Source organism: Lissotriton helveticus, chromosome 7, assembly GCF_964261635.1.
Source record: "Lissotriton helveticus chromosome 7, aLisHel1.1, whole genome shotgun sequence".
NCBI classification, from domain to species: Eukaryota; Metazoa; Chordata; class Amphibia; order Caudata; family Salamandridae; genus Lissotriton; species Lissotriton helveticus.
This window is the reverse complement of record NC_136068.1, coordinates 658,509,412-658,526,986: the sequence shown is the minus strand read 5'-3', so window position 1 is coordinate 658,526,986 and position 17,575 is coordinate 658,509,412. Positions and strand designations below refer to the sequence as shown.

At 45.3% G+C, this 17,575-nt stretch overlaps 1 protein-coding gene across 2 annotated transcripts in view; it reads left to right on the top strand.

Moving 5' to 3' along the window:
- The window catches only part of LOC144766955 (uncharacterized), a 225,145-nt gene that overhangs the window by 84,417 nt on the left and 123,153 nt on the right, over positions 1–17,575 (top strand). The window contains exon 3 of one of the 2 annotated variants that reach the window (XM_078650638.1): positions 16,389–16,454. The exons of the other annotated variant lie outside the window; for it this stretch is intronic. Coding sequence (XP_078506764.1) covers positions 16,389–16,454 — 66 coding nt within the window. The remainder of the gene's footprint in view (positions 1–16,388; positions 16,455–17,575) is intronic. 2 annotated transcript variants of the gene reach the window in all.

The following is a 17,575-nucleotide window of genomic DNA, read 5'->3' as shown; positions in this document are numbered from 1 at the left end:
GCTTAGCTTGCGGAAATGGACAGTATGGAACTTCATAGTCAGTAAGGCCCAAATGAGAGTACACAAAGGTATCGTTTTTGATGGAGATATTCAATAATCTAAGGCTGCGATCCAATAAATATTTACATTCCTTGGCTATTGGACAGCAGCTCATTGCCTATTAGTGCCAGTGCATTCACAAAGCATGTCATCTCAACCAACCATACCAGACCATGTTCTATCAGCACAGGGATTTCTGAAGGGCACCCCTAAGCCTGCTGGAAGAATACACAATGGGTTCAAGTTCAAACATGATAGCAGGCGGATACAATCTCCAGTCGGATTATCTATTGGGAAAGCTTTTATATTTCACCCAGGGCAGGACCTTATGAAAAGAGAAGCTGAGAATAAGGTGAGTTCTATGTGGGTACCCCTATAGGCAGGTGCCCAGTAGGTGATTTCGTTCAGTCTCTTATGAACACGCACTAAAATAGTCATTACGCCCAAAAGCAATGAAATATTGCCACAAGCTATGAACCCTGGCAGAGGTGTCAAGTTGTCAGAATTAATTGTCCACTTATTGAGTGTGTCTCATCGCAACACTACAGCGGAAAATCTGCAAGCAATGTTTGGGTACCATGGGTGTGGCAAGAAAGGGACAAAAATAAAAACAAAAACACATACGCCGACTACTCAGCAACAGAATACAAAGACACGTGTAAACACCTACATACCTTTACTGCATGGACCAATGCCCCTGTCTCCTTAGCTGCAGATTGAGCATTGTTTGCCAACAGGAGGGAGGGCACGTGACTACTTAGGATCCTGGCACAGTATTGGACTTGTATCGACCATTAGACTAAGAAAACAAGTATTTGCAATGAAATAAGTCTCGAATTTGTTAGAGTTAGAGATAATAGAGTTGTAAATTAAAATGTCTTTTACCTATGTGTTTTGGGTTGGAGTGTAGTGGATGTATGATTAGAGAGACAGCTGCAGCATTGCCTAGAGGATTTAGAATAATAAATTACCACTGGGACCACAGAAGCAGCTGCAGCACTGTGTTGGATGCATAAGGGAAATGTTGTGTTGTATGTGTGCCTGGTGAATAGATTCTAGGTTGTAGATGCATTAAGAGAAGTTTGTGTGTTATATGTGTGTCGTGTTGCAGTGTTAGATTGCATAATGCAAACCCCCAGAGGGATTGCTTTTGAGTGCAAGGATGGAATTGGAGACGACATGGAAGATGGCGGCGACTGTGGTGTAAGCCATACACACACTCAAACAACTGTTTTAATACTGTTTTCATAATTCGAGGTGGTTGTCAGTCTCTCTAATTTCCTCATGAAATATACCTCCAAATACGGGTTATGTGCATATATGGAGAGGAGATGCATGGGTGTCAATGTCGAAGTGTTTGTGTAGGTAGGTATGGAAGCGTATGTGCGTGAGCATCTGTGTGCAGCTGTAAATACAACTTCAAAGTAAAATCACAATTTGTGAATCATCTCTGAGCATGTGGGTGCTTACCATGGGCAAATTAAAGAAGATAGGACGGTGGGCATTTAGAAAAACACATTACTGGAGGCAGATACCCTACTGAAATACTAAGAAGGATCTAAACCCTTCATCATCCAGAACATATAGTAAACAAAAACCAAGTAAAACAAAGTATAGCAGCTTTAAGTTTGGTGTAAGAATCAACATTTTATACTATAGGGAACCTGCTGATGTTTAGCAGGGTAAATATGTAGGCTTTTTATTGTACCATGCAGATCTTGATCAGAGCCTTGTCTCGGAACACAGCGTCATTAAGGCGTGTGCATAGGGTGCGCGGCAGATGATGTCGAAGGCGGCTGACAGGTCCAGGAGGATGAGGGCCACAGTGTCTCTGTTGTCCAACAGGGCCCTAATGTCATCAGTGGCAGCAATGAGGGCAGTTTTGGTGCTGTGGTTTCTGCGGAAACCGTACTGGGATGGGTCCAGGATGCTGTTCTCCTCGAGGTAGTGGGTCAGTTGTCTGTTGATGGTCTTCTCGATGACCTTTGCCGGAAACGGGAGCAGTGAGATGGGACGGAAGTTCTTGAGGTCCTTGGGGTCAGCCTTGGGTTTTTTGATTAGGTTGTTGATCTCTGCGTGCTTCTAGCTCTCCGGGAAGGTAGCTGTCTCGAAGGAGATGTTGATGGCTTTCCGGAGATGGGGTGCGATGGTGGTGCTGGCTTTGTTGAAGATGTGGTGTGGGCATGGGTCTGACCGAGATCCGGAGTAGATGGTGTTCATGATTTTGATGATGTCATTGTCGTTTATGTTCGTCCAGGAGCGCAGGGGGTCGGTGCGGAAGGTGGCCATGAGGGTGGAGGTCTCAGAGGTTGTTGGGGAGGTCGTGACGTTGAAGCTGGTATGGATGTTTGCGATCTTGCGATGGAAGAAGGTGGCCAGGGAGTTGCACAGGTCTTGCGATTGTGGGATGTCGTTGGTGTTGGAGCTGGGGTTGGAGAGTACCTTCACGATGTTGAAGAGTTCTTTGCTATTGTGAGCGGTGTTGTCTGGGCGGTCTTTGAAGGAGGTTCTTTTGGCGGATCTGATGAGTTGATGGTGTCTGCGGGTGGTGTTCTTGTGGGCTGCGTAGCTGTCCAGTGTCTGTTTGCGGTGCCATTTCTTCTCTAGCTTACGGCAGATCTGCTTACAGGCCTGGAGGTCTTCCATGAACCAGTTGGCTTTCTTGCTGGTGTGTCTGTTGGAGGGTTTCTTGATTGGGGAGTGGGTGTTGGCACAGTCGTCGATCCATTGTCTGAGGTTGCGGGCGGCAGTGTCGGTGGGGTCAGAGGGTGGGCTCCGGGCTAGGGTGATGGTTAGCTGGTCTTCAGTGACTTTGCTCCAGCAGCAGCGGGGCATCTGTTGGGTGCAGTGATGCATGGTGGGTTTCCAGAAGGTGAAGTGGATACAGCGATGGTCGGTCCAGTGGAGTTTTGTGGTGTGGTTGAAGGCAGCGTGGGAGCTTGTGGAGAGCATGGGGTCAATTGTGTGGCCGGCGGAGTGTGTGGGTGTGGTGACGAGTTGTTTGAGTCCGAGGTTGGCGATCAGGGTGGTGGAGTTGCGTCGTTGTTGTTCTCAAGGTGGAAGTTCAGGTCCCCGAGGAGGATGTAGTCTGTGGAGGCGAGCAGGTGTGTACGGTCGAAGTCGGCAATGGAGTCGCTGAACTGTGGCCGTGGTCCGGGGTGTCTGTAGACGAGTATTCCTCTGAGGGTGGTGTTTGGATCGGTGTGGATCTGGAAATGTAGGTGTTCCGCGGTGCTGAGGGTGTCATCGGTGTTTGGTCGAGACTCTGAGAATGATCCTGTGGACGACGGTGATTCCTTCTCCTACTCCATTGGCACGGTCCCTGAGGGTGATCTTGTAGCCGTCCGAGGAGGGGTTCAGTCAGGTCTCCGTCAGGAAGGCGACGTCTGGGGAGGTTGAGTCGAGTAGGTCCCAGAGTTCAACGGCGTGTCTGCGGGCAGAGCGGGTGTTGAGAAGGATGCATCCAAGGTGGTTGCGTTCTTTCGCGGTGGGTGACTTGGCGGGGCGGATGCTGGTGAGGCTGCAGTTCCGGCAGGAGAAGGGTTCTTGGGTTCGCTTCAGGGTGGCCAGGAAGCAGGACTGTGATCGTCTGGTGTTGAGTGCAAGGAGGGTGCTGGCATTGTAGCGGAGACAGGCATTGTGGGGTTTGTGGGGCCAGGAATTCTGGCACTGGGCGTTGTCCAGGCGCGGACGGGCGCAACAGGCTTGCCTTAGGTGTGTAATCGGTGGCCAGCGGTGCGGCCGCGCAGCAGCCGCCATATAAGAGGAGGTGGGAGGGAGGAGCAGCTGGGAGCGGGGAGTGGACGAATGGGCGATCGGGGGCGGGGCCACAGGGGACACAGCGGCAGGAAAGCGGGGCAGGAACGGTGAGGGAACAGAAGGCAAAGGAGGGCACCGTCACAGGAACCAAGGGTGAAGGAGAAAAAACAAGCAATTTAAAGGTTTAAAAACAGAGGCAATACCCAGGGCACAGAAACCAGGGTGAAGGAGGAGAAACAAGCAATTTAAGCGCTAAGCAGAGGCAATACAGTACAAGCAGGGTGGAATGGGCAGCAGGGGGCACAGCGGCAGGAAAGACGGGGGCAGGAACGGTGAGGGGACAGAGGGAAAATGAGGGCAGAGTGCACAGATTTAAGCAATGATAACTGAAGGGGAGAAAAAACGAACAATTAAGCAATAAAAAAGCAATACAAAGCAAGCAGACTTACGGCACAACAGGTGGTGCTGTTGCGGCCTGGTGGAGTGACCTGCCTGGAACAGGGTCAAGGGTCACTCTCCTCACCACCCAGCGGCCGCCATAAGAAGGGGAGGTGGGAGGGAGGAGCAGCTGGGAGGGGGGAGTGGACGAATGGGCGAGCAGAGGGTGGCGCCACAGTGGACACAGAGGCGGGAAAGCCGGGCATAAGGCAAAGGAGGGCACAGGCACAGGTACCAAGGGGGAAAAAGCGAACAATTAGGCAATAAACAAGCAATACAGAGCAAGCAGACTTACGGCGCAACAGGTGGTGCTGTCCCGGCGTGGGGGAGCGACCTGCCTGGAGCAGGGTCAAGGGTTGTCTTCCACTATCATCCTAGGTAAATCGCCCTTATGTGCTTCCACAAATATAATATCATGATTACAATTACAGTACAATTCCCCATGAGCCCTATATAAAGCTCTTCAGGCATCATTACATGGGCAATTTGAAGAACCTTCAATTGTCTGAGAAGGACTATATGGCACTAGGTCATGGTGCATTCTGCGAAGCTAACACATGAATTCTGACAGCACCCCGACTGTTTAGGAACTCTCCCAGGGCCTTGCTTTTTTTTATACTGATGATGGAAGGAACGCATAAGTCATCAGTCATAATCCAGGCTGGCAGGGTATCATGTGCTTTCCTGTACACCACAAATTTCAAAAGACAATAGTTAAAGCAACAGGCTGCCTCTCTGCTGGGAATCTAAGATTGTGCAAACTTTGTATTTGAATGTTTGATCTGGGTTATTTAGGCTGGGTACCTCACAGGAAAGGGGTTCTGCCTGCAAATGTTGTAGAAAGTTCAAGCTACATCAGTGGGTGTAAAGGCCCAGCTGCAGGTTAGTCCTAGTCAAACAGATAAAGGGATAATGTCTATGGCCATGTAAAAATGATCCAAGACCCACGTTTGCAACATGAAATGTCATGCTAGCCAGATGCTTTCATGGACAGGACACCACATGTGCTCACTCGGAAAAGATAGCTGAGGGGTTCAGTTTTTCAAGTAAACAAACGTTTTCTAGTTTTGGCTTTGTGTAGATCATTCTGTGTTTTTTTGCACAATAGCATTGATTTTCTTTTTTTGCTCCTACATGGACGGGTTGGGACACATTCTTCCTGCATCATCCAGTAAGTGGAGTAAATTTTGCCTATGCAGACAGTAGGATGAGGAACAACAGTGTTTAGATGGGGAGACATCCGTTGCAACGGGGTCTTTGCACCGCGATACGTTTACATCGCGGGCATTACAACACAAGTCGTTACAACGACTTGTGCTGGATGGTACTCGACACTAAGGGTTAGTATGATTTACTATTCCAACACCTTCCCTACTGTTACGTAGGCTGGAGTTGGAATAGTAAATCATACTATTCCTAAGTCCAGCGCCCTCCTGCGCAAGTCGTTGTAAGGACCTGCGTTGTAATGCCTGCATTGCAAATGTATCGCGCTGTGAAGACCACGATGTAATGTCAAATATTTTTTAGATGTGCAGGGAGAAGTATTAACTAGAACTTGGCTAACCAAAGATGGTGTACCCAATTGTTTTTGGATGTTAGATAACAATAGAAAAAACTGCATATCTCCTGCTTACCTAGTTTGGCATAACCATTAGGCTTGGTTGGTATGATCTACATAATCAGACTGTTATCATATTGGAAAAGAAAATGTGGTCGTAAACCTGCACCTTAAATCTGGCCCGTAGTCAGAAATAAGATGATAAAAGATATTTCATGAAGTTGTACAATTTTCTGCAGTCACTTAGGGACTGATTTAGATCATGGTGGATGGGTTCCTACATATAAATCCCATTATAACCTAATGAATTTATATTTTGGTGGATGGGATATCCATCACTGTTGTGATGGAGTAACCCATCCACCAAGATCTAAATCAGGCCCATAGTTTCATCATGGAGGGAAATTCTTCAAGGAAATGATTATTTTACATAAGAAGACCTACCACCCCAGCCATCAAAAAGGCAAAATCATACACCTGGTCAAGTTGGGTATCAGGTTTGTGTAATCAGAATAGCAACGAATGGGAGGCACAGAGATGAATGATATGAGTCCTCAATGCTGTTTTCTCTCAGCTTAGGAGACGGTACATGTCACAAGTTCCGACATATGCTCTGGCATTCTTAACAAATATCTCCCAACAATACCCTGTGGCTGTAAGTCTTAGTCGTCTCCAAAGGACTATCCAAGTGTGTGTTGTGTCAAGCCTTAAGAAAAATAGTTTTAAGTCCTGTGAGAGAAGATACAATTCCCCATTCCTATGCAGTAGATTTTGATGAACCAGTCACCCATCTTGACAATTAGCCATCCCAGTTCCAAACACGCAGTTTCTGATCTTAGCTTGTTGTTGAAGTCATCACCCATGATAACAATGATATATTCAATTGGGATGAAGGGTGTTGATACATGTTTCTCTGGTTCTTTCTGTTCCAGGAGAGGGTATCTGTCATTCTGTTCCAATTGTCCAATTCATTAGGCAGTCATAGTCCGGGAAGAGAAGTCACCACAACTGAGCAGATTTAAAATGTTGACTTATATACCATGATTTGATGTCGGGACTATAAAGCATAGTGATTCCACTCCTAGAACACCTCCTTGACTGTCCAAAGTTGCTACCTGTCAGACTGTAACATATTTTCCTGACATAACATGCATCAGGAGAAAGTTTCCCAGATTGGGATGAGATAGTTTCTACTCATTTCTAAATATATCTGCCTCAACATAGAATTATTGATAGCATGCGTGTGTATCAAGATTAGGGCCCTTTTGAGTTTAGTCTTGATTAACTGAAAGGCTGTGGGAGTCCTCTAGAACCTTCTTCCTTTTATTAGAAATTAAATTATTGAGGTTACTATCTGAGGGAAATTAGAGATACCCAACTGATAAGAGATATCCAAACTCAAGAAGTGTTGTACCGCTTAGATGGATTTTGGGGTTGGAGCCTGTTCAACAATAATAATCTTAGCTGGTTCCAGCCACTGACCTTAAGACATTAACAAAAACCCTAGGAACTGTCCAGTAAAAACATGGATTGGTTTTCTCCAACCTTTCCGCAAGATGCCAGGAAGGGTGCATAAGCACAAGCCACACATGACTAATGTGGGGTTCTAGATGGTGTGAAAAAAATCGAAATATTGTCTTTGTACTTCAAAATAAAGATGCCTATAACATATCCGTGGAAGCAATATTGGAAGGGACCCAGAACATTTTGTAGCACAAAGTACATGACCTCATATTCCAGCATGCCATACTGGCTCTGACTGTCATTTTCTTCCATTATATTATCAAGTGGCAATATCTTCTCAAGCACAGCTGGATGAAAATAGAGGAAATATTGATAGCGTCTAACATGAGCAATAATGGAGACAGTAGGCACCAGTTCATGGCTATCATGTGAATCTGAACCCTCAGTATAGGCACAGAACTCTGTACCTTTCTTGGCACTGCAAAAAAACTGTTGTTTTGGAACGATGTGTGAAGCCGTTCATCGGATACTTCACAAATCCTCATAACATGTGGAAGAGATAATTTAAACACGCAGCACATTTAATGGCAAACAAAAACTATAGATAGGAGGGGCTGCTGAAAAAACTCCATTCAAACTGAATATGGCAAGGGAAAATATGTTTTTGTTGGTTAAGAGATGCTCCATGCTCTGTTTATCAACTTTCCCTTTTCAGACATACTATCCTCTCAGTCACAATAACTGTAATATATTCTTTGCGTCCTACCATCGATTTTTCCCCTGAGCTCTATTTAGGAGCCACAGATCTCTCACTATCCATCACGGTATTCCCATAAACTTAAGTTTTCAATTTTCCAAAGCTCTTCCACTGCTTCTGCCTCAGGGTTTTTCCTTCTCCCGTTAAGTATTTTAATTGCTCTTCTCTGACCTGCAGTTGTTTGTGGCCTAGGTCTAAATAAATTTGCATTTGCATCAAATGCAAGAGGAAATGTTTTGGAATAATAAGACTGGTTCTCATACATGCTTTCTTGAAAGGATCACATCTGTGCATACATCCTCCTGTGCATGGTCATGTTCCTATACTTGTAGGTCAGGCACACAGGTATGATGAACAATTCAGGAGGTTGGTGGTGGGCAAAAGAGGCCTAGGACAGGTGGGTACTGGAGATTGCGTTTGGTAAACTTTGTTAGCATTAGAAAAAGAAATGCTAACGTTTTAGGAATAGTGTTTAATGTATTGAGGTAGGGCATTCAAAAACGTGTCCTGGGCAAGGGTTGTGTAGGTTGAAGCTTAATACTGGCATGGTTACATCTTAGGACTTTAGCGAGGGAATGCCTATGAGTTTGAGAGCTCATAGAGTTTAGTAATTTCTCATAGTTTTCATGAATCTCTCTATCGAGGTGGCAAGCTTTATGAGGGCATCTTCCACTCCAACCATAATGCCACAAAGTCCTGACTTTGACGAAGGCTAATGGGGGTTGTGTTCAAGAGAAAGAAGGGCTCTGGCAACTAGAACTGATAAGATAATGCCAGAGAAGTTAGAGGACATGGCAATAACATCTGCTCATATGTGTACAAAAAAGGCCCTGACATTAGTGGGAGGTGAAAAATACATCAAGGAGCTTCTGTGTGATCATTATTGCATACCCTATGCAACTTGAACTCTTCCAATTACATTATAAAAAATGCTAGTCTAGACTGATCAGGTAGATCTATTGTTCTTTCCTCTATGCCACCTTCCTGGGAAGCTAAATACATACAGAACATGCAAAGGAAGTTAATATGATCAACTTAAATGTTGTAGACACTGGATAGATGGACAGGCTTAGATAGAATTTGGCTGCTGGCCTTTATCAAAACATATTTATTGCTGTTGACAATGTTCATGATGTAGGGAGTAGGAAAACTACCACCCCACTATTTTCACAACTTTCAAATCCATCACAATCTGAATCATCAATCCGGCGGGTTAGAGTTCATCTGGGTCAACTAAGAGGGCACGTAAGGCAGCAATTTAAGTGGGGGTTAACTTTGAGGAAAAAAACGTAATGGAAAATGCTCGAATAGCTAACTGAATTATTTGCTTAGAACTCCTAGTGATGTCAGCTGATGTCTGCAGTGTTGGATTGCAGTGAAATGAGGTGTAAGTTCCAGTTTAGGAATTAGAATTCCAAATTAAGTTAGTGAGCAAGAGAATTGCCCAGCCACAGAAATGTACCAGTGTACCTGACAGAAAAAGGTACAAGCAGAGAACCACCTAAACTGACAAAAATAAATTTCTAATCTCATTAGCCGGGGGAGAGGCTAGTCTGGACATAAGTGGGTCACACACGTGCCTGGCCCTCCAAAAAGATTTATATTCTTAGGTGCAGATTTATGAGTCCTCTGCGCCACCAGTATGTCTTTTTTTGTGATGTACTGCAGGCGCATTTCACTTCTCCATATTTACAAGGAAAGGAAAAGCCACCCTGCTTGACTTTTCCTATCCTAGTAAATATGGCCCCTTCACACGCAGCACTTTGCATGGAAGGGGCGTTCCATGGGTGTTGCTGTGGGTGTTCCCACACAATACACATGGAATGAGACACATTTCCAGATTTGCGAGGAATTGTAAATCTGGAAATCCGTGCCAATGCTACGCCTCACCAGGGGATGAAGCATTGCATGGATCAATGCATGCTGCATTCCACAGCAGTCATCGAAAGAGGAAAATGCCTTTAGTGATTGTTTTTGTGCTGGAAGGTGCCCCTTCCTACGCAAAAACAATCACCCAATGGCTCAGGCCAGCTGTTTTTGCGCCAGTGCAGGGGAGGGCACAGGAATGCGACATATCATTGTAAATATGTAGCATTCCTGTGCTCTGAAAGTGCTGCAGCATGGCGGAGCCAAAGAGCTGTTAAAAGTGCTTATAAAGCGCACCTACACCAGGCGGTTTCATGGCGTTGAGGTCAAAGGAGAAAGTAGAATTTACAGCACAATAGGCTTACTGATATGACTGAGTAAATAAAAGTCTTAAGCAATTTCCTGAACTGCTCATAAGGGGTTGCCAACCTCAATTCCATGTGGAGCGAATTCCAAAATTGCGGAGCCAGGACCGCAAAACTGAGCCCTCCATGTTTTTTGCGTTTATGCGAAGGGGTAATCAAGAAATTTGAGTTGGAGGAGCGTAAATTCTTAGAAGGAATATAGTGCTGGATCCTCGAGGAAATGAATCTGGGCCATTCCCGGCTAAGGCTTTAAAGATGGTACATCCTAGCTTGAATGCACAGCATTTGGCCACCAGGAGCCAGTGTAGAATCTTCATCAAGGGTTTGATATGATGTCGTATAGGCTGACGGGCAATCAGCCTTGCTGACTAAGACAACCAGAGTCAAGTCCTCAGTGGTCAAGAATCTACTGATCTTACGGATTCTTCGAAGGTGGTAAAAACAAGAGGAGACCACTGAGCTGATCTGGGCCTTCATGGATAAGTAACTGCTAATCAGGATCTCCAGGCTCTTAATGAAGCTACCGGGGAGTGGAGGGCTGCCCAGCATAGAGGGCCAAAAGTTAGAATTCCATGGATTAACAGTTCCACCTGTGAGAATAAGCTCAGTTGTATCAGGGTTGAATTTCAAGTGATTATCATTCATTCAATCACTGATAAAACTCATAGCAGATTGACAGTTAAACACTTAGGAGGCGGAAAAAGTAATGTCAAACACTAACTGTAGGTCGTCAGCATAGTTGAAAGTTTCGACCATTTTTCCACGTAAGGACCGAATCCGAGGTAAAAGGTACAAGTTAAACAGAAGGGGAGAATGGGAAAACCCTTGGGGAACCCCACAAGTTAATTTATTTTTGTGAGAAGAGAAACGAGCAAGGTAAACTGCTTGGAATTGGTCACTAAGGTAGAAAGAGATCCACTTAAGTGCCATGCCCTGGATCCTGGATTTGCTAACACTGTCGATCAGGAGACCATGATCGACCATGTCAAATGTGGCTGATAAATCAAGGAGTATCAGAGCCTGGGTGAGGCCCTTGTCAGCTCCCCCTCTGAGCTCATCCTTGACTGCAAGAATGACTGACTCGGTTGAGTGGGCAGGTCTTAATTCTGTCTGGCGAGAGTCAAGAAAGTGAGATTGTTCGATAAAGGAACAAAGGCAGTCTGTCACGTGGGCTTCTAACATTTTACCTAAGTAAGGCAACAGAGAAATGGTGCAGTAATTGCTGAGGACCAGAGGATCTGAATTGGGTTTCTTCAAGATGGGGACAATTTCAGCAATTTTGAGGGTGCTGGGGACAATACCCAATTTGAGGGAATTGTTGAGAAATAAAAGGGGAGGATCCGGGGAGGTAAGAAAAGCTTCACTTAGAATATGAGGCGGGCATCAGCCAGTGGGAGAGCCAGAGCTGACTCTTTTGAGTAGAGTGAAACAATTTTCCTTTGAGATTAAGGGGATTTGGTCTAGAAGAAGTGGATTTTTGCATAGATCAGGAGATGGCAGTGTGGACATGGGAGGAGAGATGCTGGCCTTGATAATGGCGATTTTCTCAATAAAATAAGAATTGAGAGAGTCACATAAGGCCTGCGATGGAACAAGTTTCATAGTGACTCTGTCTGGGTTGGTGGGTTTGTCCACTATAGAGAAAATATCTTTGGACTTATTAGCCGAGTTAATAATTTTTAGGAGAAATAGTCTACCTTAGTCTGAAGAATGGCTTTTTTGTATTCTTTTAGTTGTGTTACATAGAGAGCTTTTTTGTCCAAGGAATAATCCTGCCTCCACCGTGTTCAGCTTGCCGTAGTGCCAGTTTTTTAAATTTCAAATCATTGGAAAACTAACGTTGGGCATCATGAGATCGCTTAATTCTGATTTTCTTAAGGGGGTGATATGATCGCTGGCAGATTCAAGCCACATCTCGATATTTTTAGCCTGAATTTCAAATGGTTCCTGTGCCATAAGGGCAGTGGCAGTTAATAGTGAGCAGAAGTCACTAATGTTGACACAGTTTCAATTTCTGGCTAAGGGATTTATTTCCTGTGAATTTTTGGGAGGGTAAATACTAGATATCGTGAATGGGATAAGATGGTGGTCCGACCAGGTGCAAGGGGAAATTGTAGGCTTAGAAATTTCTAAGTTAGAGGACCAAACTTATTCTAGAATATGCCCCTTTATGTAGGTAACTACCTTCATGTGTTGGATGCAGTTCATTCCAGAAAGAAGATCAGTGATATCTAAGGATTCAGTACTTCCCCGTACGTCACTGGGCCAATAATTGAAATCTCCAATTATGAGAAGTCTGGCATAGTTTATAGCTAAGTGTGAAATCATTTTACCCAACAATTGAGCGAATGTGGGCATGTGATAGGGAGGTCTATAAAATAAACAGCAGATAAAAGAAGATTGGGATGATTTGAATTTCAGTATTAGACTGTCAACTGAAGGGATACCTGTGATCCCCAGTACAGTAAACTGAAGTTTCTGATGAATAATAGCAGCAACCCCTCCCCCAGCTTTACCCGAGGGCCTGTTTAACTGAAGAATGCAGTAATTATCAGGTACTGCTGCCAACATTTCAGGGGCACATTCATCAGAGAGCCACGTTTCTGACAGTAGGAGGATATCAGGTTTATCAGAGTCGATAAGCTGAAATAATTCGAGCTGATGTTTTACCATTGAACGAGTGTTCAAATAGCTGATTGCAATATCCTTCACCTCAGGAGTAATAGTAACTGAAGGGGCCTTGTCGTTTGTATAGGGTTCCCTACCATAAGTGACTCCTAACATTGTATCCTCAAGTGCCGAGATCCCTAACTCGTTAAGGATAGACAGAGTCTCAGGGTCTAAGGTCCACGTCCCCTGTAATTGTCTCAGTTCAGCTGCTGAGTAAGTAGTAAAACGGGCATAATGGCTGGCCCCTAGCCCCGGACCGGCGCAGATGAGCTTGCCTTTGGTGCACCTCTGGCACGCCCGCTGCCCACGTCCGCTGTGCGACAGGTACAACATGTGACTTATATAGGCAGCCCCGCTCCACCCCCAGCAGCCCCAGCGAACAGGAGACCGGGATTTCAAAGCGCCGGCAGTCTCCACAACAAGGGGGGAAACCCTGTGGTGGACCAGAGTGTGGGGTGGAAACAACTGATCAGCTGAGGCACAAGTGCGGGTAAGAGAGCCACAGCACACAATTTTAAAACAAGAAAACCGTTGGAACAAAACAGAAAGCAAAGATTGTGCAAATAGTTTATGAAAGACTCCAGGGGTAGAGTCAGTATCAGCATCTGACTCCTAAATGTACGTCTCCGCTGCTGCACTTTCTTGTAGATCTGCCCCTAAGTGTTGTGAGTGGGCATCCCAAATTCAAGAAGAAATGGGGCCCTGAAGGTAAAAGTTACACATTTTACCAGTGCCAAATGGGTAATGGCAGGAGGACGAGGTTGATTAAAACATGATTCCTAGCGCACTTCCAACCGGCTCAAGCTCCTGATGAAGAAGTTGGTATTACCAGACCAGGCCGGCTTCATCCCTGGCAGGGCTACCGCTCATAATTGGCGGACATTCTTTTCCATACTTCAAAATGTAGACCCAAACTGGCACAAGCGGCGGTCTTTCTAGATGCCACAAAAGCCTTTGATTTGGTAGAATGGGGCTACCTTTTCACAATACTCCAATGTTTGGCTATCCCTAACAGTTTCATGACCTATATCAAACTACTATACACAGCACCGACGGCCAAAGTCCAAGTATATGGACTGGTCTCGTCCCCGATCGCACTTTCGAGGGGCATTTGCCATGGGTGCCCATTATCCCCCCCTACTATTTGCCTTTGCAATGGAGCCCCTAGCAGCCAAAATGAGAAAACACCATAATGAGAGCGGGTTACAATGTTCCATACGCCCCATACTTATATCATTTACGCATACGATGTCACGCTCTATGTCAAAGAACCGCGTCACAATCTGAATCCACTACTCAGGGAGTTCGTTAAGTTTGGTGGCATATCAGGGATTCATATAAACTGGGCTAAATCTCAGGTTTCCCCACTGACTGCAGTTGCTACACCATTTGCTATAGATTATTCCATAGCATGGTGTAATGACGAGGTGAGATACTTAGGGATCACGATTACGGCGGAGCGGGAGGAGCTGATGCGGCTGAATTATGGGCGCACAATGGACCATATCACTGATGTGTGACTCGTTGGAATGCAGTTCCATTAAACATGGCAGGTTGCATCTCCCCAATGAAAATGGTAATCTTACCTACATTTTTATATTTTTTCTTAAATATCCCATACGACCAGGGTAAACATTTTTACTCTAGCCTACGTGCAGGACTGATCAGGCTGACATGGGGAGGCAAACAACTCAGGATAAAATGGGACACACTAATACGTAAATTTGCACAGGGGGGATTTGATATTCCCAATTTCAAATTATACTTCTTGTGCTCTCAGGCACACTTTGCCCATTTTTGGTTCAGCCCCCCTCGATACACACCTCATGTAGCAACTGAACATTGGCTCGCACACCCTATCCCGTTAGAGGGGGCAATACTCTCAACGCTCAAGCCCCGAGAATCACATCCCACCTCCATGGATTGCACGCTCAAGGCCTGGCAACATATAGCAAGTAGAGCACAAACAGCATATTTATACTCGCCACTGCTACCCTTGGAATATCATCCACAGATCCCCTTGCTGCAGGAAGGGGTGTTTAGAAAGATGGCCCAGTCCCAGAATATTTGCAAATGGGGCGATTTAAATTTAAATGGTAAATTCCGCACCTTACACCAACTCTTCTCAGACACACCGTCCACTACAATGGAAACATTTTTATATACCTGCTTACGGCATGGGCTGAAAGAGTGCACACTGGAGTATCCAGCGGAGCCTATGTTGCTTGCACCATTACACCATGCATTACGTACACCCACAGCCTCAAATCTAGTGTCTGCACTATACCGTGCTACATATACTGATGCTCCATATTCCACATGTCCCACCAGCAAAAAATGGGTCAGCTGAATTGGAACACCCCCTCACTGACACACAATGGGTATTTTGTTGTAAACAAACTGAACAAATTTCCTCTAATAGCCGCCTGCGCATCACTCACTACAAATTTCTTCAGCGTAGTTACTATACTCCATTAATATTATACAAATTTGGGCTACAAGACACGAGTAGATGTGACAGATGCAGAGCTGAATCTGCTGACTTCCATCATTTAGCTTGGACTTGTCCAGGTGTATATGTATATTGGAATATGGTCCTCACTGCACTAGACCATATGGTTTCCATACAACTCCCTAGGGCTCCCTTGGTGGCTCTACTTGGCTATGTTGAGCAGATCCCGGCAAAACACCGCAATTTGTGTCCTTTGGACTAATGTTGGCAAAACGGCGGGTAGCCTATTGGTGGGGCCGAGGGAGGGCACTTAAATTCAAGGAATGGATGGGTGATATGATTTTATGACAGGATCGGACAAGCTTATATGCCGAACTGCTACCGACTGCTTCACGCCCAAGGGATATATTGGGCCCACTCCAGTCATACTTGTTGGCACACCTGGATGCTTGTGAATAGGAAACTTCTGTGGAACCCATGAAGTAGTAGACCCCGCCCCTGGTGGTGGGCTCCCCCAGAGACATATGTGAAAGATGTGTAGTTCTCGTCATGCACCATACAATGATGTATCCACGGACTGTATTGATGAGATAGGAAATGGGGTAGTCCATGAAACTGCTATGCATTACTGTGACTGTACGTATAATCTGCTGTGAATTGGTCTTTAACACAACAATGATTGTCTCTTGCATACAAATGTGAGCTAGGTATGTATCATCCTAAATAAAGTAACTTAAAAAAAATGATTCCTAGCACACTTCATGTGAGAATCTAAAGGCCAAAAATAGGCAACTGTTTGCTCATGTTTGTCATTGTGCCTTCTCAATGGTAGCAATGAGCATTGTAATCATTTGATCAATTGCGTCCTGTCATTGCCATAGAATATGGTAAATGAAAGGCAAAACCTTTTAACTGTGGCAATAAGTACCAATAGTTTTACATCTTCAGTTATTGAACGGAAAAACAGTTTTTACTGCCTTCGTAGGGCTCTTCTCACCTTTGTGCTTCTTTCTTTTGTAGTTAGGCACTGTCCTGCCACAATTAGTGCAAAAGATCGGTGAACTTGGCTGTGCGCTGAAGGATAAAGTAAGATTGTTTTTAATTTACTGTTATTTACTTTGGAATCAGTTACCTGATTGTAGATAGTGCGTCAGATCATAGTGATGATTCTAAATGTAGTGGGCTGTGGGCGACAGATTAAACTCATGGGTGGGGTGTCCAGATATGAGGGTGTGTTCTTATTTCAAGAAATTAAAGGGTTGGTTAGTGTGGCACAGGTTGCTGCCTCCCACCCCATCACCCTGTTAGAAATGGGGGTCTCTAGTTGGCAGAGGTAGGTACCTTTGTCCAAGTAGGGACCCATCTTCCCAGTCAGGGTAAGCGAGATACACTTTTAAAATAGCCTCTGCTCACCCCCTTAGTAGCTTGGCACGAGCTGGTAGGCTTATACCAAAGGTAGTGTTTAAAGCATATGTGAACACAAACAGTAATACAGTGAAAAAACTACAAATGGACACCACACCAGTTTATCTAAACCAATCAAGACCTAAACGACAAAAATCCACAGTACAGGTATACAATTATAACTTTCAGGGGGTTGTGGCTAGGCAGCTTACATGGTGGACGCAAGCTTCTAGAGATACAACATCAATCCCTTAATTATCCTGCACAGAATTACAATCCTGCACCATCGTAACACATATGACCAGGCCGCAGGAGCTGGAAGTGACAGGATCACTGGTCAGATGGCGTCAGTACCATGATAGAGAAGGAGGAGAGTAGGGCGAGCTTCGCTGAGAGCTGGGCCACATGGGAGCCACTGGAAGCCTGTGAAACAGGTCAATGAGACACCCTGTGCAGAGGGGAGCATCAGAAAAGTGAGGCAGTCGCCATTAAATGGATCCTCACTTGAAGTACAGCTGCGCAAGTCCGGGGATAAGATCCGGCCCATCCAATGACCGTAGGGCGGGGTTGTGAGGTTTAGAGGTACCACAAGTGTAAGCCAGGGGCGCTACTCCTCCCAAAGAGGCCCTGGTTCGGCGTACTACACCGCCGCAAAATGATCGGGGCAGAACACATTTGGGAGTGGATTCAGGCCACATTTAGAGAGCGCTGCTGATGCTGCACCTCCTCGGTTGGCTCTGCTCGAGCTACATCCAGGAATGGTAGTCAGTAGAGACTGAATGCCCGAAACTACACACTGAGAG